A 24369-nucleotide genomic window follows, 5' to 3' on the forward strand; every position below is an offset into this window, starting at 1 on the left:
GCGGGAACCTGATTAAAACCCCAATTCAGTAATTCTCGTGTCCATCAATTAATTGTTGCTCCTAGACCATGGGCCGTAACATGAATTGATTGGGGGCTCGTATCCGTGTCTTCTGACTCTTCGTCACAAGATTTTGAATTTGGCTCTTTTTTCTAAAGTCTCGCCATTCAACATATACACAGGTTTTTGCAAGTCCGCAGAAGAAGGTAAGTGCATTCCTGGGTGAGTGGAGTTCCTGTAGGAAAACCGTTTTTTTTTTTTTTTTCCAAATGCTTATACATGAGTTCGGAAACCTTTTCGGTGACGTCCCGTCACAAACAAATGTGCTTGAGCATGACATCGATGTTGGTTCAACTGCACCGATTAAACAACATCCCTATCGGGTTAATCCAGCTAAGAGGGCTCATTTGCAACAGGGAAGTCGAAGACATATTGAGCCACAACATCGCTGAACCCAGCACTAGTGCTTGGAGTTCTCCTTGCCTGCTCGTAGGTAAATCTGACGGTTCCCTGCGCTTCTGTACAGACCATCGGAGGGTTAATTCTGTCACTAAGCCAGATTGTTTTCCTCTGCCTCGTGCAGATGACTGCGTAGACAGGGTTGGGGCCTCTGTTTATGTCAGTAAACTTGATATGCTAAAGGGGTACTGGCAAGTCCCTCTAACCGCTCGCGCCAGGGAGATCTCCGCATTCGTAACTCCTGACGCCTTCCTCAGCTATCGAGTGATGTCATTCGGAATGCGTAACGCTCCAGCTACCCTTTCAGAGGCTTGTGAATATAGTCTTGCATGGCATGCCTGACTGAAGCCTTTTTGGATGATATTGTTCTATACAGTCAGACATGGCCGCTTCACATGCGTCAGATGCACGAGCTGTTTCGACGGTTGTCCGCGGCGAACCTCACGCTCAACTTGGCAAAATGCGAGTTTGCCAAAGCCGAGATCACATACTTGGGCCATGTAGTGGGTGGGGGCGAAGTCCGGCCTGTTGGGGCCAAGGTAGAGGCCATCCTCAAATTCCCTGCGCCTGATGACCGACGCGGTTTGAGGCGGTTCTTGGGTATGGTAGGTTACTACCGCAGCTTTTGCCAGAACTTCTCATCCGTGGTCTCGCCACTCACCGATCTGCTAAGCCCAAAGGTCCCGTTTGAACGGTCCGATAGGTGCCAGTGTGCGTTTGAGACGGTAAAGGGTCTCCTCGTCTCAGCTCCCGTACTGCTGGCCCCCGGACTTCGGTAGTCCGTTCCACCTGGCTGTCGACGCGAGCGACGTCGGTGCAGGCGCCGTCCTACTGCAGGATGGTCCCGCCGGTATTGAGCACCCCGTGTGCTACTTCTCGCGTAAATTCAACATACATCAGCGAGCATACTCTACCATGGAAAAAGAGGCACTAAGTCTCCTCCTCGCCATTCAACAATTCGAGGTTTACCTCGGCTCGTCGTCTCACCCGATCACGGTGCATAGTGACCACAATCCGTTGCGGTTCTTAAGCAAGATGCGCAACTCCAACCAACGTCTGATGCGTTGGAGTCTCATCCTCCAGCCATATGACCTCGAAATCATGCATGTGCGCGGATCGGATAACATCTTGGCCGATGCATTATCTCGAGGCCATTAGGTCGGGGGAACTGAGTGTTTTTTTTTTAGTTGATTAGTAAACAAGCTTTGCTTTATTGGGGATGCTCTCTTTAGCCTAAAATGTGAATATTATGTATTGCAACAGGCTAACCCTACTACTATTTTGGGGTGGCTAGAGCCACCATTTCGGGGAGAGGGTGTTAAGGACCCTCTTTATTTAGTTTGTATATGCACTTTAGCACTTCCCTGCTAGTACTATTATGTGTTATGTATTATTTTCTAACTTTCACCTGCTTCCAGCTGCTGATTGGCAATCATAGCCTACACCTGGTGGTGTAGGCTACACCTGGTGGTGTAGGCTACACCTGGTGGTGTAGGCTACACCTGGTGGTGTAGGCTATTTAGGCAGACGAGTTCCAGGTGGAAGCTCTCTCTCACACAAGGATCGGTGGTTTGGCTGGAGCCTTGCCACCTCTTCTCTTTTGTTTTGTCTCCTGCTTGAGACTTATGATTGTCTGGCCTTTGGCCATTTAAGTCACATTTTGACTATGTGGGAACCTGATTTAAAAACCCCAATTCAGTAATTCTCGTGTCCATCAATTCATTGTTGCTCCTAGACCATGGGCCGTAACATAAGGGGTTCCCAAACGTTTCAAACTTTTGCCCAAGACCCACCAAATAATTTGTAAGCAGTCAAATCAATAGATTCTCATTACCCTGTGAGAAAGGGAGGATTCTCATTTCTGTTTGCATGTAGTTCAATACACACCCAAACCAAACACCCATAATTACATTCCATTTATTGATTTTGTATTTTAGCAAAGATTCAACGTCGTTAAACAATTAGTTTGATGACTTGTTGCCATCCACTTGCTTTCGTGACACGGTACATGATGCAACAGTACCGTCGCTTCAACCAGTCAAATAACATTTAGATTCATTTTCCAATATCTACACAAAGATACCATCATAAAAACAAAACCCAAGCAGCACATGACGGCAGCATGCTGATGTTTGAGTCCCAGGCGCTGCATATCATCCACATATTAATTCCTGCACAGCAGATAAACACGCCTTCCTTTCTGACCGGACCAGGGAACGGCGCCCTAACCCGTTTGTAGCCGTCCCTATGCCTCCTGGTTGTTAAAAGGGGCTGATATTACGCCACCAGGTGTGAGTGTGATCAGCCGTTACAAGCCGTTTGAAAATGTGCCTTTTCCCTGTGCCCTTTGTGACATCACAAGTGGGCGTGTCCACCTAGACACACTGGATGGATCAGTCCACCCGCGGACCCAGCGGACAACCCAGTGCAGCAAACGTTGCTCATCTATCCATCGTACATCTAGGTGCACACGCCCACTTGTGATGTCACTAAAACACACGGAAAAAGGCGAAAGATTTTCAGACGACGCGTCACGGCTAAATCACACCCACACCCGGTGGCATCATTTCACCCCTTCAAACCAAGAAACCAAGTTCCCAACCAGCTCAGAGCAGGTCCATATCAGTCCTCCACGGGGCCATGTCGGGGGCCAGACCCCGCCGCCCCACCCGTCCCGTCCCAGATGGTCAGTAGTCGGGGGCCTTCCCGGTGCTGGTGCCCGGCTGCAGGTTGGAGCGCAGCTTGAACATGCAGTTGAGCGAGCCGAGGAGGAAGCTGCGCGTGGTGTTGATCTCCATCAGCGTCAGGTTGTCCAGCTACAGGAGGGGATCAGAACCGTGAGACTGGGGGTAACCTCCACCTCTGTGGCCACTGGTTTCGCGCCATTATCCCGATTCAGACTATTATGGGCCGTGACAACACTAATAGACTGCATTACAATACCAGATGACATCACCAAACAAACGATACAAAGCAGATTCTAGAAACAAATGGTATTTATGGTACTGCATTTATAAAGCGCTGTTTTGTAACCAGTGGCCACCCAAAGCGCTTTACAACACTGCCTAACATTCACCCGTTCATGCACACATTCACACACCGACGGCGGAGTCAGCCACGCAGGGCGACAGCCAGCGGGTCAGGTGCAGTCAGGGTGAGGGCGTCTCGCTCAGGGACACCTCCACACTCACAGCTAGGAGGAGGAGCCGGGGGGATCGAACCAGCAACCTTCCCGTCAACCAGCCAACCCGCTCTACCTCCCGAGCTACTGCCACCCATAAAGTCGCCAATAAAGGTGAATATAAATCTAAATAGAATTAATTCAAAAGGAGAGTAATATTAAAGGGGACATGTTACACCACCAGGTGTCAGCGTGATTCGCCGTCACAAGCCGTTTTGAAAATGTGCCACTTCTGACATCACAGGTGGGCGTGTCCACCTAGATGTATGTGCTGTGATAGATCAGTCTACCGGCCTACCCAGTGGACTGTAGCAAACATCGCTCATCTATCCGTCACACATCTAGGAGGTGGACACGCCCCACCTGTGATGTCATAAGAGACATGTCATGTCAAAACTCACACTCACACCTGGTGGCATGTCATGGGACCTTTTAACACACACAGGCACATCCTTAAACCCCGCTGCTCACCTTAGCGTGGGCCTCCTGCTGGCTGATGAAGCTGTCCGCAGAGAGCCTCAGCTTAGCGATGCGCGTGTCCCAGATGTCCTTCACCAGCGTCCGGATCTCATCCGCTTTGGGAATGTTGTCAGACGCACTGCGCCGCAAAAAACACGACGCAAGGAACACGTTTACAGTGAGGCTGTACGGAACGACGGGTGGGGAGGACACGCGTGTGTGTGTTTAAAGGTCACATGACACGCCACCAGGTGTGAGCCGTGTGTGATTAGCTACATTACAAGCCGTTTTGAAAGTCTGTCTGTTATGACATCACAGGTGGGCGTGTCCACCTAGATGTGTGACGGACAGATGAGCGACGTTTGCTACAGTCCACTGGGTCGGCTGGTCTATCAAAAGACAGATGATTTCCAAAACGGCTTGTAACAGCGTTTCACAACACAAACTGGTGGCATGTCATGGGACCTTTACTGTACGCACTTGTTGTATGTCGCACTGAGTTAGAATACTGAAGTGTGTGCCGTCGTGTCCTATCCACTGGATGACTCACTGGTTCAGGAGGAGCTTGGTCAGCTCCATGTAGTACGGGCTGGGCGGCGGCGTGAAGGAATCCTCTTTCCTCTCCATCTCCCTCACCTCCTCCAGTTTGTCTGCGGACCGCACACGGAGAATGTAATGTTGGAAACTAATTCTTGGCGAATGACGTTTGTACTTTCATCTGCTGACAAAATCACTTATGGTATCATTTACGGTAGCCTTGGACATGTTCATAGACTCTGTGTTAGAGGATTGCAAATTGCTGGACTCAATAAGAAGAACTCTACGCAAATAGCCAAATACTGCTCTGTGTCAGCAAGCATAGGCAGTCTGCATATATGGAGAAGGCACTGTCATCTCTACGCATCATATAACTATAACTACATATGTATCTCTACTGATTCACTTGGTTGTAGATACTTGCAAAGTGTTTGTGTTGTTGTTTGAAACATAATAGACTCTTTATTAATATTTGGTCATTCCAAATAAATGAATCAAATGTGTGTGTGTGTGTGTATGTGTATGTGTATGTGTGTGTGTGTGTGTGTGTGTGTGTGTGTAATTGATCCTTGAAATGTGATGAGTAGGTCTAAAAGTACTACAAAATGACGACGAGGTAACCAATATGTTCTTCCATCGGGCAATGCTCAGGGGCAACCCCATTGGGAGGTTGTATAACTGACCGGTCGCCTAATGACGTTAATAGTTTGCACGCCCACAGCTTACCAACATCCATCCATTCAGGAGGCAAGATTCGACATTTCTGTCTCTGCTTCAGATTCAGAGCAAGCCAAACGGGAACTTGTACGGGTAAACCGGGGTTAAATGGCCCCAGATCCCCCTGATGACACAGAAACATGACACACTAGGTAAGGTAACCATGAGCCTTGTATCGTGATTTAAGGTTAGACACACACGATAGCATACTCTGTACTGGGTCTGATCTAAACACAACGTTAGGATCAAACGCTGTACATTGCTTGACTTTTTTACATTTACAATTCAAACTGCATTACTTTTAGCGGTAGGCAATATGAAGTGATCCCCCTATTAGGATCCGATCAATGTCAGTGACGTTATGGTTAGTGTTCTGACTCCGTGTTGTTCTGACAATAACAATGGACCGTAAAATGTACTTACACCAATTAAATAGATCTTATCAAGGCTGAAGTTTGGGATTATCTTCACAATCTCCTTTTCTGCCAGAAATTCAACTTCAGCCGGATCCATGATGGTAAAACACAACAACAAACAGTGTGGAAGACCCCGGCAAATGTTTCCCGCGCAAGTGACGTCAAGTCCAAGGAGGCGGCGTCAATGACGTCACGAAACGTCAGAAATTGGATTTCAAAGGTAACCACGCACGATTAACATTTAGTATTTTTTAATGTATATTTTTTCGCTTTATAAACGAAATATGTTGTTACTCGAGATAGCGCCGCATTAGACAATAACGTAATTCTCTTCTCCAGCGTTTTATTGCAACGCTTATCCTAGTGCTTCTTCTCGCGAGATCTGGTAAAACTGTCTTAAGGTCGTCTGAAAGCAGTTACAACAATTCGACACATGGTGGCAGTATTGAGTAAGGTACAACTCGGGAGTTTCGCATTGCTCCGGTTTCTTGTGACCGAAAATTTTGAGTGAAGGTGCGCCGGCCTTCGTTTTCCCTAAAACAAGCCCGCTATCGGCACAAATGACTGCATTGTGCATGTTCTATTGTTTGTCAGTGATAGGCCAACACGAAATGACAAGTTAGGATTAATAACAGATAAAACTGTCTATCTAGTATTATATCTAGTTACAGACGAGTATAGGCCACTTTAATATGAATTCCCAGGAGATCATATTCTGAATGCAAACACATTAAAGCTCAAATGTGTTGCTGAAACTGAATTTTTTGATTCCATCGAAATCGATGTCCTACGAACTGTTTACGATGTATTTTGAAAATGTTGCATTTGTTGATGGGAATAATGTGGGCCTTGATAAAATACCAAACATTTAGTTCACTTGAAAAACGAATGTGTATTATATTTAATATAAATTAAAACGATATTGTAATTTTAGACAGCATGTTTTTTTGTTAAGATATCAGATTTTAAGGAGACGTTGCAGCCTCTAAAAGATTTCTATGTAGAATTCAGAAATGACATTCGTCTGATGTGCTCTCTCAGGACCCGAGGCGTGGAGTTCTGCGTCTCATTGGACGAGGTCGGTGTTGACGGGGGAACCTGATACCATCACAAGTCGACAAGTTAACAAGTTTAATGAAATAGAGCAAAGAGATTACAGACATATCTGTTCGGAGAAAGACTGAGCAGTGCTCACCAGCCCTTCTCTGACAGCGATAGAAAAAAAAAAATACATTTCATACAGCAGATCTATCAATCCTGCATGGTTTAGTTTTCATAACCATAGCATAAGTCCATCGACATTAACACATACCCAACACAGTCATTCGGACGTTACGGTTATGGTTGGACACAGACAATTAGTTTCTCTGGCTCCGTCTATTTAAGCTATGAATTAACAATATTAATAAATCTGGATTTAGTAAATAACCATTATAATCATTGATTTTTTATAAGATTCGGTATAGCCATCATATCAATCATTTTCCACAGCTTAACCCTGAAAATACAGGACAAAATATATATTACCTTTTCTAAAATTCGTTACGCAAAACAATCATGAAATAAACTAAGTCGGAAACATTGGAGAAGAAATAAATGTTTTAAGTTTCATTCTGAGAAAAGACTACCGCCATCCCCCCTGGCGTCCGCTACGGGGGGGGGGGCAGCACACAGACGGTGCGTACAGTACCAACGGGCTTGCCCTTGAGACATTTGGCCACCAATGCTCCCACGCAAGTCTCCCATCGACGTGAGAGACTTTGAAAAGTTTAGCATTTAGTACTTTTTTTTTGTTCCCGGTGCTACGCGTCGGCGTAGCATCATGCATGCTGTTATCGGCAGAATCGTCTCTGTCCATGTCCAATGACGCGCAAAGGCCCAGAGAGAGACCTAGCACAGGTCCAACACGGACTTGTTGATGACGGGGTTGGTCCAGTCGTTCCGCAGGTCGTCCAGGTGGTTGTCAAAGTCAATCAGCTGTTCGTACGAGCGGCCCTCCAGCAAGGACGAGGTGATCTTCTGGGCCTCGCACCAGTCCTCGAAGCAGTCCCTGAAAACACACCGCACACAGACATGCCCTGCTGAGTGAAGCCATTCGTGTGTGTGTGTTGCACATCCGAATGATTGCACAACGACTTCCCCTTTTTCACTCGAGTGCAAACTGTGCAACCTTCTGGACGCCTTGTACAATGACAATGTCAGCGCAAGGCGCCCATCGTGTGACTCAAAGGCTCCATCGGAAAACGATACGCAGCCAAAGTGTCACACCTGATCACTGACAGAAAACAGGGGATAAGAATGTGATGGTAGCACCGTCTAGCTAGGAACTTACTGATTCACATCTCTGCTTTTCCACTTGTTCTCGTGGTGGTCGTATATCACAACGATGGGCTCAAAGCAACTCATTGTCAGTCTATTGCTATCCACCTGAAGGGGAAAAGAAAAATCGACGGAAAATTAGAAGGACTCCAATGACTCTCTGATACTCTGTGGTCTACTCTCTACTTCATCCAAACCTCTGCTTGTTATTACCATCACGATGGCTGTCTCGCCAAAGTTCTCGGCTATCCGGGCAGCAACTTTTTCGGCCACCTGGTTAGGTCTGTAAAGCAACAGAAACAAAAAAAACACTTTGACAAGCACAGTCGAACGCCACCACCAGTTCTGTGTTCAACGTGAACGCACAAACGTGTTTACCTGAAGTCCTTGGTGCGCTCGTTGGCTTGATAATACCCAGCGATGAAATATCGATTTTCTTTGCACCAAGTATCAATCTGTGAACACAACAGAACCAAATGTCTCACAACCAAAGTATAAACCTTAGTCATTCAAAGCAAAGCCTGGTTTGATGACGACGATAATGATGATGGATACTTTATTGCTCCCCAAAGGAGAAATTCAAGGTCCCAGTAGCTTACAGACATCACACATAATAACACCCACACATACAACACAAACAGCATTATAAAAAAAGAGATCTACATGAATACTACGGACAATAAAAGATACTAAACAGAAACTCCACATGAATTCAATGCACTAAGGGCTGTATATAATAAGCTTGCAGTGACAGGGCAGGGGCTGACCCTGTGGTTTAGATGTAGTTATACCCTTTTAAAACAAAATTGACCACGCATCTATCCATTGACTTACCAGCGTGAGAGCCACCTCCAGCATGGGCGCCAGGGCCAGGGTCCCGTGGAACAGCGGCACGCAGTCCACGCACAGCACCGGGGCGGTGGGGTCCCTCTTGTTATCCTTCCCCTTCTCTGCCACTAGCAGCCCGTTCACGGCGCAGTGGGGATACTTGGCGGCGTGCAAAAGCATCTTACAGTACGCCTGCGTGGTCAGTATGATCGGCATGTTTTAAATCGCACCCCCAACCCCCCCTAACCCCCCCAAAGTCCCCGGGCGGAAGAGTTCAGATGTATGGGCTGAGATAGCAGTGCAAGTAGGTTTAGGCTACTAGCTGTTAGCTGGATCTCATTCCGGAGGAAAGTGCATATGACCAAGCCTCTATCCCGGGGTAGGAGGAGAGCGTTGCGCCGGCGAAGACGTGCAAAACACAGCCCGCAGTAAAACAGACCAAACGTGCACTTCTTCTAATCCAACACGAGCATCCGAGCATCCGACAGTCCGTATCTAATCGTCGCATCGGTACCGACCGCACAGGTGGATCGGATTCAACTCGGTACAGTCAGTCAGTCAGTGCGACCGTAAAGCAACGACGTAAAGCAACGACGTGACGACACGACACGACAGCCCACACACACACACACACACACACACACACACACACACACACACACACACACACACACACACACACACACACACACACACACACACACACACAGTGAGCGCGACCGTAAAGCAACGGACGTTACGACACCCCCCAGCTTTAAAAATATGCACGACGAGCGACCGCGTCACCATCACGACATCCCGTCAAGCTGCACGGCTTTCCGCTGCCCGTCGCACTCCCTTTACGGCTAGGTGAACGCGAAAGCAAGCAACAACGGCACAGTAGGTTTGTCTATCCCTCTACTTTTATACTTCTCCAAATGCACCGCGCAACACGGCGTGTACCCCAGCGGGGGGGTGAGTTAGCGGACCCCCCGGTACGAGGTGCGGTACGGAGAGGGTTGGAGAGGAGAAGCGATCGGTCGTGTTTGACATTGACCGGAGGAGGAGGAGGAGAGAGACTAGCTCTGGTTAGCACTCGGCGGCTACCATCCGGACCAGGGGACCAGTGGTGGTGGGGGGGGGGGGGGGGGTCGTCTATGGGGGTCCATCGGGGTTAGGGTGACCTGGTCCCTGGTCTCTCCCTCTCTAAAGCCTTGGTTAAGTAGAGATCGTACCAGCCGGACGGACCGGGGCTTTACGCGCTGGTTGGGCACCGGGCGCGGTGACCTTGTGCTACCCGATAGCCTAGCTCTGCTGCGCTGTGCTGCAGGTACACTGCGTTTAGACGGGGTTATATAACTATATATAAGTATATATATATGTATGTATACTGGTGCACATGAGGAAACCAGTGGCGAAACGTGGAGTTGATTGGTGAATGCTGTATGCGTGTATCGGTGTGTAGACGGACTGCCGAGGGCCGATGTGAACTGGTCGTTTGACTAGAGTCTGACATGTCATTGCTGCAGTCTGCGCCTCACGTTTAATTAAGTGTAATTGGATTTTGACCAAGGACCGCAATGTATCTCTCGTTCCTAAGTGTATAAAGTAATTCACCTTTACTTGGAATTATTTTACTGCAAACATATACATAGATATATATAGATATAGATATAGATAGATAGTTTTCAGTAAAACAATTCTAAGTAAAGGTGAATGTGCATATATTTTAACTCATTTTTAAATGCAGCCTTTTTTTTTTTACCAGTTGTGTTCAGTCTAAACGGTTCTAAAGACTAACTGTACTTCATATGATCTGTGTGAACAGAGGTTCTAAAGATTAACTCTACTTCATATGATCTGTGAACAGAGGTTCTAAAGATTAACTCTACTTCATATGATCTGTGTGAACAGAGGTTCTAAAGATTAACTCTACTTCATTTGATCTGTGTGAACAGAATGCTGGCCTCTAGAGCCCTTCGTCTGGTTGGCCGACGTGCCATTTCCACATCGGTCTGTGTACGTGGGGGACATGGTAGGTCACTGCTTCACATGTGATTGTCCTAACTTGTCCTTGGGTCTTTCTAACGTTTGAGGTGAAGCACTCGCAACCAAAAGATGGTCAACCCCTTTGCACTGAAATGTTCACTGTCAAAATTGGGGTTGGTGTTTTAACACGGGCTACGTGTCTGGCTACACTGTGCTCCAAAGCTGAAGGGTACTGGGGCGAGATAGGGATTTGACAGCTATGAATACTGATAACCTTTCCAATAACCTTCTGATCATAAGCTGTTATTTTTAATAATTAAAATAACTGATTTCACTGTGGGTGTGAACAGCCAAATTTTGTCATATTAATAAATATTTTCTTTCAAAAGTATTTTCCTTACAACTAATCACATACACGTTTGATTAAATGACAAACCATCATTAATTGGTAGCTAGTTAGCTGAACCTGAATCCTTTGGTGTGTCTCTCCCCCCCCCCCCCCCCCCCCCCCCCCAACGATGCAGGAGTCGCCAAGGTAGACGAGTATGCCCTGCCGGTGTACTTTGACCGGCGGGAGAACCCCCTGCCCGAGATCCGCTACGTGCAGGACCTGAGCTCGGAGCAGAAGTCCCTGAAGGAGAAGGAGAAGGGGTCCTGGGCGACGCTCTCCAACGAGGAGAAGATCGCACGTAAGACTCGGCCGGTCCGACCCCCATGGGGGGTTCACGGTTTTTGATTTTTGTACGTAGGTGCAGGATGATGGGTGTTTGTTCTAAACGAGCTGATGGTCTGTTTGTACAGTGTACCGCATCAGCTTCAAGCAGAGCTTTGCCGAGATGAACCAGGGCAGCGCACAGTGGAAGTCGGTGGTCGCTGGGATGTTCTTCTTCTTCGGCCTGACCGGCCTGGTGGTTCTGTGGCAGAGGAAGTTTGGTGCGTATCAAAAAAATAAAAACGATCGAGTCATTGATGAGACTTGTGATTAAAATGATTGAGTCATTGATAAGACTTATTATTATGATTATCGGCGACTGTACCATGTCCAAGGTGTGATGGGTCTGGGTGGAAATGCTCTAGTTCTGAGTTGTGTATGTGTGTATACCCTAGTAAGCCTCGTCCTTTTAGTTTCCATAGGGAGCTTGAATTCTGTGGCGTTGACGGACCAGCCTAGTTTTGTGTTTCTTCTTGATGTCGCACATCAACCCAAAAGAGTAACGGTGGATTTGTATTGAGCGGTGTCTGTTGCACAAATGGCCGCTGTACATCTGGCCTTCTGTACCGTAGTAGTAGTAGTGTGCTGGTTTTAGATGGTACCCCCCAACCGGAGTCTGACCGTTGTTTCCTCCACAGTGTACGGGCCTGTGCCTCACACTTTCGAAAAAGAGTGGAAGGAGAAGGAGCTGCAGAGGATGCTGGACATGAGGGTGAACCCGGTGGAGGGCTTCTCCTCCGAGTGGGACTACGAGAACAAGAAGTGGAAGAAGTAGAGCGCCCACGAGGGACCACACATCACCACCACGCTACGTAATAAGACGACAGCCGACGCAAGGATATGTCCTAACAGATTTCTCTGTACTTATCAATTGTTCAAATTACCTCAGACTCTGCATTTTGGAAGCCCTCTTCCTCTTACGGTCCATGTGTATTTTAGAGATGAGAATAAAAGTTCCTATGTTTCCCCCCGAGATATGTTGTCAAGTCAATTGTGGCTACTTCACTTTTCATATTTATGTTACAAATTGAGTGCGTACAGAACACGACAAATCGTAGGCTACTTGATTTATATTTGATCACAATTATTGCAAATGGATGACATGCATACATTGGAACTACACTGTAAGTTAAAGTAGTAGTAAGCATGTTGTAAGAAGCTCAATATAGAACTGATATTGTTTTGTATAATGCAAAATACCGTCGGATCAATAGGCCTGCACCAACTCTGAGTCTAAACCGAAGTCTTTCAAGAAGCTACGCTGTGTACGGTTGTCAATTCTTTACTTTTTTCTTTTTTTTACACTCGTAACATTTAAAATGCAGACTAATGTAGAAATTCAAGTAACTCAATATCGATTATGAAAGCGGAACCTGTAATGATCTCAGCGCTGTTGCCGTGATGTCACTTACCGGATGATTCGGCGCCTGCTGGAGTCGTTCAAAAAAGTACCCGGAAGACCAATGCAACGGAACTACTCTGCCCGTAATAGTGTTTATTGTGAGTGCTTACACGGCACAATGGCTTTGCACAACACATCGACAGCAGGGGGTCAATAATACATAGCATTCACCACGTCAAAGGTCGCATCGCTGTTGCAAAAAAATCGAGGTTTTGCAAGCAATACTGATTGCCACAACAAGGATCCACAGAACACAGAAGTGTGTCCACTGATCAACAGCAGGGTCCCCCGCTGTGAAGTCGACATGGGTAATGGCATGAACAAGGTAGGATTCGCGTATCCCACGCATGTTTTGATCGCGAGTGACGTGTAAAGTAAACTTTGTGATCGCCTTGACCCGAGGGACCCGATGGGTTTATTAACGTGACGTCAGGCTGTCGTGCAGCAGCGAGTAGACGCGGTGCCCGCATTCACCTCCAACACATGTTGTGTAAATGCGTAGTAACGTGTGAAGTTCCCCCACATGGTGAGGGCAATGTGTTATAATCCCTTCCGTCGTGTTGATGTGTTGACTCACGACCAAACATGGCCGACCATAAGGTCATGCCAGGTTAAACGGGAATATACCCTGCAGGACCTAAATGCTTACTATCTCAGGTGAATCATATGGCCCGAGTAAAAATCATTGGAAATGAGGAATGAGATGGAAAAAGTTGTATATGTTTCTGCATGAAAATGATATCAATAATTGTTATTTTCGAGAAGGAAAAACACGGGCTTCAGGTCCCGGGACATGGGTCATTTTACTGACCAGACACTGCGCTGGTCTACCTAAATGCCAACCATATCAACCACTGCCCTTCTCTCTGCTTAACTAATCCAGCCCTTATCAATATGTAGAACAGGTGTGTTGTATATGTAGAACAATGTATGCATATGAATTATGATATTGTTATAAGTAAAGATCTGGATTTGGTTTGGTTTTAATGCTTATATATTATTGTATAGATCTTATATAGATTGAGTTTGAAGTCATGTACATTGACTATTAAGGAATGTCTCTGAAATGATCAATTAAACACACCTTACCAACCGTAAATTAACACATTGCCCTTATAATCATGCCTGCTTGCCCTTATAATCGCGCCTCATCACTTCTGCCCTCGTGCTGTTTCTGGCCACAGACCTGACCCTGGACGTTAAATCTTTAAGCCCATTCTGGACTCTATACTGACTCTGTATAGAAAGCTAAACCCAGCTTATGCTGTTAGCAGTGCCTTGTATCAGAGCTACGTAGAGCTCCAACGCTTATGGATATGCACTGTACGAGTAGTCACGTTACTACAGTAACCTAACATGACTGCAACGGCATTTTCACAGGTGGTCGATGGACTCTACTTGGGAAACATAAGAGGTAAGAAAAAAGCAAATTCGACTTCATGTGTTTTTTTTAATTGTATTTTGCAGCCTTTTAAATTGGTTATTTTTTATAGATGATGCATTCAAGGCCATAGTGTAGGAATGTATCAGCTATGGACGCGCTAGTGATAAATAAGTTCTTTTGTACAGGTTACGGATTATATTTGCATAATATAATGTTTGGGTGACAACAATAACATCCAAAACAACTTCTCAAAATTGGACAATGTGTTCCAAATGTTTATGTGTAGATTATCAGGGTCAATATCTATAAGCTTTCCATTCTTTGTCCTGGAGCCACCTCAGCCATGCCGTATACGGACCAATGCCCTGAGGCTGAGAATAGCTCTCTAGTAATCAACACTCCAGTAACCCCCACCCCCCTCCCCAGAAGGCTGTCCTACGGTCATCTGGGTGTTGGATAAGTCTTTATTTACCGTTGTGGAGCAATCCCCATTGATTAAGTACTGAAGTATTTCTCTCTCTGTCTGTCTATCTGTCATTGTGTGTGTGTGTGTGTGTGTGTGTGTGTTTCTCTGTCTGTCTCTGTGTGTGTGTCTGTGTGTGTGTGTGTGTGTGTGTGTGTGTGTGTGTGTGTGTGTGTGTGTGTGTCTATCTCTGTCTCTCTCTATGTGTGTGTGTGTGTGTGTGTGTGTGTGTGTGTGTGTGTCTCTATCTGTGTGTGTGTGTGTGTGTGTGTGTGTGTGTGTGTGTGTGTGTGTCTCTATCTGTGTGTGTGTGTGTGTGTGTGTGTGTGTGTGTGTGTGTGTGTGTGTGTGTGTGTGTGTGTGTCTCTCTCTACGTGTGTGTGTGTGTGTGTCTATCTATCTCTGTCTCTCTCTATGTGTGTGTGTATGTGTGTGTCTTTCTTTCTCTGTCTCTCTGTGTGTGTGTGTGTGTGTGTGTGTGTGTGTCTCTATCTGTGTGTGTGTGTGTGTGTGTGTGTGTGTCTCTATCTGTGTGTGTGTGTGTGTGTGTATGTGTGTCTCCATCTCGCTCTCCCACTCCACTCCCAGATGCAGAGAACAGAGGCAGCCTGTCTCAGAATGGCATAACCCATATCCTGTCCGTGTACAACAATGCCAAGCCCATGTTGGAGGTGAGAGGTCTCATCTCCGTGTAGCATAGCACCAAGAGCCAAAACGTTGTCCTCTGCAGAACATTATTACATTGTTAGAAGGGTGAACCTTTTATTCCTATTCTTTTTTGATGTTTTAAGTGAACTGGCCATAGGGTGTCCAAAACGGGATAGTTGTAATGAGTATTTATTGCCACTTGGGGGTAGTGATGATTCATATTTAAAAGTGCTGTGGTCTTTGTTCTTTGATGAAGCTATTTTGCATGTGAAATGATGACCTCAATGGCACTGTGTTCAATAAAATCTCTTTTACACAACTCTTATCATATGGTAAAAAGATTAATAAAACATAAAGTATGTATCACTACCTTCGACCTGGGTAGTAAATGTAGCTTACATTTCTTTATATTATAACTTTAAATAATATTCTTTAAGATTATAACATCTGATCCTGTGTATTAATGAAAGAAATTATTCCGATCATTCGTCAGACAATATTCATATTAAGTACATCAACATGTCTTCTCCCCTCCTAGTTTTGTTTAACATGTGTGCGACTTACAACTAGTGAACAACACAGCTCTTCTCTTCTCTGGTTCTATTCTTGTTCCAGGATAAGACCTACCTTTGTATTAACGCTGCCGATGCATCCAGCCAGAACCTGTGGGTAAACACACCGCACAAACACTCTCACGCACCCACCCACGCACGCACACTCACACCCACGCACGCACGCACGCACACACACACGCACACTGACACCCACCCACGCACGCACGCACACACACTGCACGCACACTGCACACACACTCACACCCCTTCAACACGCACACACTGCACTGCACGTAAACACACACTCACACATTCAACACGCACACACACAATAAATAAAAATGACACTCTGGAAAATAGTAATATAAAAGTAATAATTTTGCAATTAAGCAGTCAATTTGATTAAGGTCAAATATTCAGAGTGTGTTGTAGAGCTTGCTGGTCAATGAAATGTTTTAACAACACATTTTGTCTAACCAGTTCAGTCGGTTTAGTCGGTTTTGGAACCACCTTGGTTCCACCACCAATTTGCACATTTTCGCTGTGGTTCCAGGGGCGTGACAACAACCCAGGACCGACGGTTACATTAGTCATGATTCCATAAGATACCTCGACAGTTAGGAAACCACTGAAACAAGCGCACCCTTAAATAAAAGAGCCGTTTCTTTGGTTGTATTGTTTTTTGCTTGTTGTTGTTGTTGTTGAATCATTGATCGGTTCGCCCACCATTTGTAAATCATATGCATATATATTTATACATACATACATACACACCATCATATACAAGTGGCTAAAGTGTGCGTGTGTTTGAAAATGCGCACATGTGTGTCTGTGTGTGTGTGTGTGTGTGTGTGTGTCATCTCAGGAGATGACACACACTGTTGAAATAATTATGAGTTGTTCCTCCACCCATGGCCCTGTTCTTGTTGTGGTGGTCATGGTGACTGGAGGTCACCGCTCCGATGCCTCGATCAGTTCTGTGGCTGCTGCTTTTGCAACAGGACTCACATTGTGTACATTGACGCTTTATACCACCGTCTACTCTTGGGTTTATTTATTCATTTATTTCAGGACAATGCACGTTGATGAACATGTACAGCAGTACACATCAATGTGCCAGATTGCAGCCCGGGTGTCTAATTTCCATCTGTAGTCCATAAAATTATGAGTCATTTTGAGGCAGGTCTAATTTTGGGTTGTTTAAGTCACCAGAGCAATGCTCCTCCATGAAACAACCCCTGAACTGTTTTAAAGTGGCCCATGCTACATCAGAACGACCGCTTGGAACTTCCATTACAGACTTATTTAGCCGACACTTTTATTTTTTTTATCTTGAGATCAGCTAGCATGATACGATTTGAACTTCATTTCATACCATACATGAGAACTTCACTTGTTACAGCAGCCATGATGGAATATAAAAAAGATGCAATAATAAAAGAAAGAAAGTTATAGTCCAGCACACATTAAAAAAAAAAATCACACAGTGATTACAATGCCATGCCATAGGGGCATAGATGTACACACCTAAGGGTTGCACAACAATTGAGGTCCTTCAGTACTTTCATTTCACATGTGCAGTGGAAAGTGCACATTATTCAAGTCAAGTCCAGTTTATGTGTGTAGCACATTTCATATGGTACGCACAGACTCAACGCGCTTTTAGGAGAAACATAGAAACGCACTCCCAACCATAGGGTGGTCTAGATAGGCATTAAGAGACAGTCCATTTAAAACGACGGATGCATTCACGATCACAAGAGGGAACGATTAGCTCTTCAGGGTGCAATAGAGAGATAGATAGATAGATAGATAGACGTCGACGACGGGGAAGAGGCTGTGATGCTGTGGCTTCCGAGGGGCTTTGTACCACCTCTACGTCCACTCTGGAGCGGTCCAGCCCGCCGCCGCCGCCGCCGCAGTAGCAGTAGTAGCAGTAGTAGCTGCAGGGTAGCCGCAGCCTACGAGGAGCTCCGGCGAGCCGCAGCGCGCGGGGGGGGGGAACCCACTGGGGTCGACCGGAGGTTAATGAGGATTGAGGTTTGGGCGATTCGGTGGGACGTTGCTGATTGGGCCGGGGGTTGCCGTGGGGTGTCTGACCTCCCTGTCGCAATCAAGGAGTGTTCCCTCAGGCGGCGGAGGAAGGAAGTGACATCTGGCTGTTGGCGCCGACCACCCAGCACCTTAATAAAAGCCCTCTGTCACAACCTCTGGGGTGACTGATTGGACTGGGCTGAGACCAACTGTCACCACGCTGTCGTCATGACGACATCCCAAAGGGCCCCGTCTCCCCCTGGTTCCAATGCGTGCGTTGAGTGTCAAAGAGATTGTTGAGGCGGGGTTGAGGCTAGGCTCCCGATCTCAAGCAATCTCTCTCCAGGCTTCCACAGGTTTTTAACACGTTGGGTGACGTCACTTTGTCACTTCAGGGATCATTTCAGGGATTAGCCAAAGCTACAGCCAATCACTCGCATAGAGATAATGTAAACGGTCAACCTGGCCACATCAGATAACACATCAGATAACTGCCACATTTGCTGGCCCTATCTTTATCCGTCACCACAAACCCAGACATTTAGATGCTTTGTAATCACTCTGTAGGCTTGGATAATCAATCTAACTTAATACATATATGCAATGTGCAATATCTGGTTGTGTTTTGCTGCCATTTGCTGTGTCCTTATTGAACTTGTTTATTGCCGTCATTCAGCGGGTCTCATGTGGCTGAGCCCTGTGCATTTGTGAAGGTGTTTGTTGTACCTGGTGGCAGTATTTAAGCTTTCAGCCAAAAGGTTCTCAGTTCCACAATGCCCTCATTCTACTTTCTACTGAGCAACTCATTATGACATGTCGTGTTTTGACTAAATATCATCCCTCCGTCATGCAGGATTAAACATTCACACTCTAATGTGACATGGGGCAGGACAGAGCCGGCCACACAGCCAGAAGGGTCATGGCTGCTGAGTAACAGCATCTCGCTCGTGATTAGCTGCCTTGTCATGCAGCATTTCAGACTGCCGATCAGAGACTCCTGGAACACGTTGCACTTATAGCCGGTTACAACCTGATATCACGGCCGCCAGGCTCATCTTTCTGCAAATGAAACAAGATGGCCGGAAAGCCTCGGGCCAGAAAGACAGATTTAAGTGCTGAGGGAAGCATCTTTTCAAGAGGTTGAGTTTGGATGTCAGGAAGAAGGAAGAAGAGCCCCGCGTCTATCTATTTTAGCACAAGTCTGTTGGCTGTTGGGTAACCAGGCAGTGCTCCCCAGGAGACAGTGCTATCTGCCCTGGGCTGCTTCATTGTGCAACGCCCCGCCAGTGTTTCCTGGTAGCTACGTGTGGGCCTTTCCATGAAGAATATATTTTTGTTACGTGATTCTGGTGTTTATTGTCTTGTCAGATTGTTGTAACTTAGTGTTATAGCTTGTGTCATGATACGATGATCATATCTATTAGGAATATATGTGTTTTTTTTTTCCTTATTATTATATATTCATAGTGTAACTGTGGATACCTATTGTTTTTATTTAGATTGGTTCTGGTGTGGCTACTTTGCTTGTACATGTGTTTGCTTCCTTCCAGCAAAGACCTTAGTCTTTCTGAAATAAATAAAGCAGAAATCATACGTTTATTCAGAAAAGAACCCAAGCAAACCCTCACCAGAGGCGTGTTCGGTATAGGATGCAGAGAGATGTGTCTGATGCTCGGTCGGCGCGGGGCTCTGGAGTTTCAGTTCAGTCTGTTCTCTTTCATATCCTATAATCTCTAACCTGAAATATCCTCCAGGCTCCACTTTTAATTTTAACACCTGGCGGCAAAAAAGGGATTTTTCTGTGAAATCAGAACTGACCACAATACCTAAATATACATTTATCTCAAGGTGTGTGTGCGTGTGCGTGCGTGCGTGCGTGTGTGCGTGTGTGTGGTTGTGTCAGTGAGTGGTTGTATGTATGTGTGTGTGGTTGTATGTATGTGTGTGTGTGCGTGCACGTATGTGCGGCGTTACTCCAGTGCTAATTGTTTTGCACATTTGCAGGTCACAGTATTTTAAAGAGTGCATCGCCTTCATCCACGAGTGCCGTCTCGGCGGTGGATCTTGTCTGGTTCACTGGTGAGTGTCCATACGTCGTCAACGTACGGCCGTCCTCTCTTCCCCCAGGCTCCGACCAACACGTAACCCCCTCACTCACTCACTCACTCATCTCACGTGGATACACCGTACTCTTCCCCCCCCCCCCTCCCCCAGCCTGGCGGGCGTCTCTCGCAGCACCACCATGGTGGTGGCCTACCTGATGACGGTCACGCCCTACGGCTGGGAGGAGTGTCTGAGCGCCGTGAAGGCCGTCCGTCCCTTCGTGGGTCCAAACGCCGGCTTCCAGCAGCAGCTGCAGGAGTACCAGATGACCCGCGTCTCTGAGGTATGCGGCGGCGGCGGCGGCGGCGGCATACCTCACGACCCTACCGCCCCACCTACGACTCCTATTGGCGGATGTACCTCTGTGTGTCTGTGATCCATTCATACATTCATTCACTGCGGCGGCGGCGACCGCAGTGAATGAATGACAGAGGTACATCCGCCAATAGGAGTCGTAGGTGGGCGGTAGGGTCGTAAAACCTGACCTGTGATCTGTTGTTCATGCGTCAAAAGCATTGCTGGCTCGCAGGTGGGCGCTTCTCTCCGCTATAGGACGGTACGTATCGAGATACGTGCGCTACGGTGTGATTCAGGGAGGATACATTTTAATATGGAACGATGCGATTCGATTCAATGTCCTAACGATCCGCTGCGATTTGATGAGATGATTTCAATCCGATAGATACGGTTAATATTCGTTACAGTTTAACACAATATATGTATATATGTTTCCATTTCGACCAATCAGATCGCTCAAAAAAATAAAACAATTTCTACCAATCTGATCGCTCTAAAAATCACTATTTTTTTTTTTCGAGCGATCTGATTGGTCGAAAAAATTATACATTTCGAGCGATCTGATCGGTCGAAATGTATTAATTCTTTCGACCAATCAGAACGCTCAAATACATATATATTTTTGGACCAATCAGATCGGATCCGCCCACTTCCTTAAATTAATTTTTTCAGATCCGTGTGGAAACGGAATGAAATGAGTTGACAACGCTGTCTTCATATCAGGCTCAAGCTTCACTCAACCGGTTAGTTTAAACGTTTAATCGGTGCATCGACCGGTTCTTGGTCATTTTAAATCGATTCAGGGGCCCACGTATCGATGTAGGTTAACGTCTGTGTTAATCCAACTGGTTACCGATTCGTATCGCTGCAGCCCTACTGGCTGAGCTTTCAGTGGTTCTACTTTCACTTTGAAGAGTTGTGTGCTTATTCGTATTGATACTACGCGCAGACTATAATTACGGTGATTACAGACCATAATAAGTGTAATGCATTCACTTGAGCTGTGAATTCTGCCCTTGTTTTTCTGAATTAACAACGTAATTAACGACGTAATTATCTCAGCATTCAGAGAAAAGTTGAATGGATAAAAAAAATATCTGGTCTTTTTTTCTGGATTAATGAGATTCCTCCAAATCCCAAGCGAAGCTGTAGTAAAGGAATCTTCTGCTAATCAGCCTTACCCCCCCCTTAACTTGGGTCGATATCCTATTATAAATAAACCTAAATAAAACTTGATTAAACTTAACAGGCAGGACATATTAGATGCTATGAAATAGAGCTCTTAGCTGAATGAGAGCTTCTCTTGCGATTTTGAGGTATCTCGTTAATTCAGAAAAACTTTTTTTGCCATGAAATCTTTCCTCAGAATTCTGAGATAATAAACTTGTTAAATCAGAAAAACTGAGGAGATTTTTACTCCATAAAAACTTATCTCAGAATTCTGAGATAAGTCTGTTGTTAATTCAGAAAAACAAGAGCAATTCTCAAGTGAATACAGTACATAACCTTGCATTATTCAAGAATTAAAAAGAGCTTGCAAATAATAGGAATTAATAGGGGCTCTCGAAAATACAGTAGATTATGCTTACTTTAAATTGTACATTTAGATCAAATAAATAGAAAAAAAAACTGTGATTCTGTGATTCACAGTAATTCTAATCTATTTTTAATCTATTATTTATATCACAATACCAATCAAACATGCTAAATAGCTACTGGCCGCGTTGTCTCAGCCAGTAAAGGGAACTGGCGGGGGCTTGCTGGTATTGCATTAACTGTCACGTGTTGAGTGTTGTGTGTCACCGCCTTGCATCATAACTTCAGTTTTTGCTGTTTGGTAGATGTAGCGGCACGGATTCTGACAATCTGTGGGGAAATCAGCTGGCTTTGGTGGGCTTTTTTGAGGAGTAGTCATACCAGCAGAATATATATTCACAGTCACCACACAGCTAGTGTTTTGTACCCTGTTGACCGGCTGAGACAACACTATGGAGCTGAATGTAAGCAATTGCCACTGAAATGTTGATATGATATGCCTTTATGTTCATTTTAGAGCCACGCATCTGTGTGTTTCAAAGTAAAAGCGCATCCAGCAGCTATACAAGATGTTATCTATAATGGGCACATGAACAAAAGCAGGGCGACGTGTGCGTTCTTATGTTTCCATCTCAGAAAGAAAACAAAGCGACCCCTTCAATCATACAACATCTAATACATATCCTTGTCATTTCATTGAATTCAGTCATATTGCAGATTTTATCTATAGAAAATAACATTTTACTGCGCAAAATATATATATATATATATATTCCTGCTAAATCTGTAAAGTCCTCTATTTCAGAATGAATGAAACCAATTCATACATTTATCACATGCCTAATAATAATAATCATCATTGTATCGATCAGTTTAGTAAAAACGGATTATGGACTGTAAAAGTAACAGCACGTTGTTCCTCCACCCACACCTCCACCCTCCCCGTGGCCCCCAGTACCGGGCCTGGCTGCGGGACAGCTTCCGCCCGGGGCCGTCTGAGGACGCGGAGCAGGTGAGGGCTCTGCTGCAGCAGCTGGCCGAGCAGCAGCAGCGGCCGGCCGGCCCGCGGAGAGCGGCCGCGCTGGACCACGGCTGGATGAAGGACGACGCGGCCGGCCCCAGCGACCAGGGCCGAGGGCCCGGCAGCGACAAGAGCTGATCCCGTGAGGGGGCCCCTGCCCGCCCTGCACGGTGGGGGGCCCCCCAGACGCCCCGTGTTCAGGGTTCAAACGGGGGTAACCTGGACACTTTGAAGGACAACAGCGCGGGCCGCGGCGTGATAACTTAACAAAACGAGGAAGTGGATTTCGACGAGGATACTGACCAAAGCCTTACTCTTAAACCTTATACACTTGTTTATATCTACAAGGGCCTCATCGTTGGTCCTTAAGCACCTCATTGTACAAGGTTTAACATCCGTTCTGTTCCAAGTTGATCTGTGTTCTCTTTGTTGTGTTTTAAAGTGATGTAATCCTTCAAAAAGCTTTTAATTGCGCTGATGTTCAAAAGGAGCTGAATACTATGTATCGGACAACTATAAATGGATCTTTGTTTTCCAGAGCCTTTAAAATCGTCCTGATTGTGTCTTTTAATTGTATTAAGTCATTTGTTGAAACAATTGTGTGAGTTCGATTTGCTTTTTTATTTTTTCTATTAAAAAATTAATACTTTTATTAAAAAATGCTGACAAAAGATATTACAAATATAAAATATTGAAACCTAATCTGCTTGGTTTTATTTTTTTGCGCTTGATGTTAGTTTCCTAGTAGCTGTATGTGTTTGACAGCATGCGTGCGTCTGTCAGTAAAGTTAGTGTCTGCTGAATCAATATGAGATTTGAGAAAAGTAAATATTGGCAGGTCGGCCTTGTTCCGGGAGGGATCATGTGATGTGCTTTCGCTTTCTTCCCTAACATAGGTTGAACCATATATATATATATATATATGGTTTGAACAGTATGAAACCTAATGCTCTTCACCGTAACATCAATCCCAATTTTCAGTTTCTTTATGTGCTTACATTTTTTTGCTTCACTTTATTAATTGTTAAAGAAAATAACTCTACAGCTCCGAGTGGGATCGCGTCCAGTAGACGCACCCTGTTTATTGCCTGGCAAAATAATTTGATGAGCATGTTCAATAATTATCGATAGCGTCGGTGTAGTAAGTTGGTAGGGGTGGCAGTAGGACAATAAAAAAAAAGCCTCATTACAGGTTTATAGTGTGGAAAAGTCCAGGAGATCGTTTATGGCAATATATAAAATAATTATTGGCGATACGACTATATCGTGATCATACACAACTGTGGATTCTCTATATTGACAAACTCTTCGCGTGGGAGGCAACAGGCGAT

At 45.5% G+C, this 24369-nt stretch overlaps 4 protein-coding genes across 5 annotated transcripts; 2 read left to right on the forward strand and 2 right to left on the reverse strand.

The window, feature by feature from the left end:
- Positions 1-2859: 2859 nt before the first annotated feature.
- On the reverse strand, positions 2860-5900 carry gins2 (GINS complex subunit 2). Its single transcript, XM_084475797.1, has 5 exons — positions 5777-5900; positions 5363-5477; positions 4650-4749; positions 4112-4238; positions 2860-3275 (listed from the first exon to the last, which is right to left on the reverse strand). The coding sequence occupies exons 1-5, from the start codon at positions 5864-5866 to the stop codon at positions 3147-3149; spliced, it is 561 nt and encodes a 186-aa protein (XP_084331923.1). The 5' UTR covers positions 5867-5900; the 3' UTR covers positions 2860-3146.
- Positions 5901-6886: 986 nt separating this feature from the next.
- emc8 (ER membrane protein complex subunit 8) lies at positions 6887-9528 on the reverse strand. The gene is made up of 5 exons (XM_084475823.1): positions 8923-9528; positions 8467-8543; positions 8302-8371; positions 8102-8196; positions 6887-7819 (listed from the first exon to the last, which is right to left on the reverse strand). Exons 1-5 carry the CDS (start codon positions 9130-9132, stop codon positions 7660-7662), a joined length of 612 nt encoding a protein of 203 aa, XP_084331949.1. The 5' UTR covers positions 9133-9528; the 3' UTR covers positions 6887-7659.
- Positions 9529-9714: 186 nt separating this feature from the next.
- Positions 9715-12569, forward strand: cox4i1 (cytochrome c oxidase subunit 4I1). 2 transcript variants are annotated; one of them, XM_084476695.1, is made up of 5 exons: positions 9715-9795; positions 10854-10930; positions 11409-11573; positions 11686-11817; positions 12235-12569. In XM_084476695.1, exons 2-5 carry the CDS (start codon positions 10855-10857, stop codon positions 12369-12371), a joined length of 510 nt encoding a protein of 169 aa, XP_084332821.1. In that variant the 5' UTR covers positions 9715-9795; position 10854; the 3' UTR covers positions 12372-12569. The 2 variants fall into 2 exon arrangements, with proteins under 2 accessions (XP_084332821.1, XP_084332820.1); XM_084476694.1 differs by having other exon boundaries at positions 9720-9799.
- A 486-nt stretch (positions 12570-13055) lies between these two features.
- Positions 13056-23731, forward strand: dusp22a (dual specificity phosphatase 22a). The gene is made up of 7 exons (XM_084476239.1): positions 13056-13323; positions 14379-14412; positions 15434-15516; positions 16109-16158; positions 20086-20160; positions 20296-20467; positions 22973-23731. The coding sequence occupies exons 1-7, from the start codon at positions 13303-13305 to the stop codon at positions 23174-23176; spliced, it is 639 nt and encodes a 212-aa protein (XP_084332365.1). The 5' UTR covers positions 13056-13302; the 3' UTR covers positions 23177-23731.
- Positions 23732-24369: the final 638 nt, after the last annotated feature.

This window comes from Micromesistius poutassou, assembly GCF_964030765.1.
Source record: "Micromesistius poutassou genome assembly, chromosome: 12".
Classification (NCBI taxonomy): domain Eukaryota; kingdom Metazoa; phylum Chordata; class Actinopteri; order Gadiformes; family Gadidae; genus Micromesistius; species Micromesistius poutassou.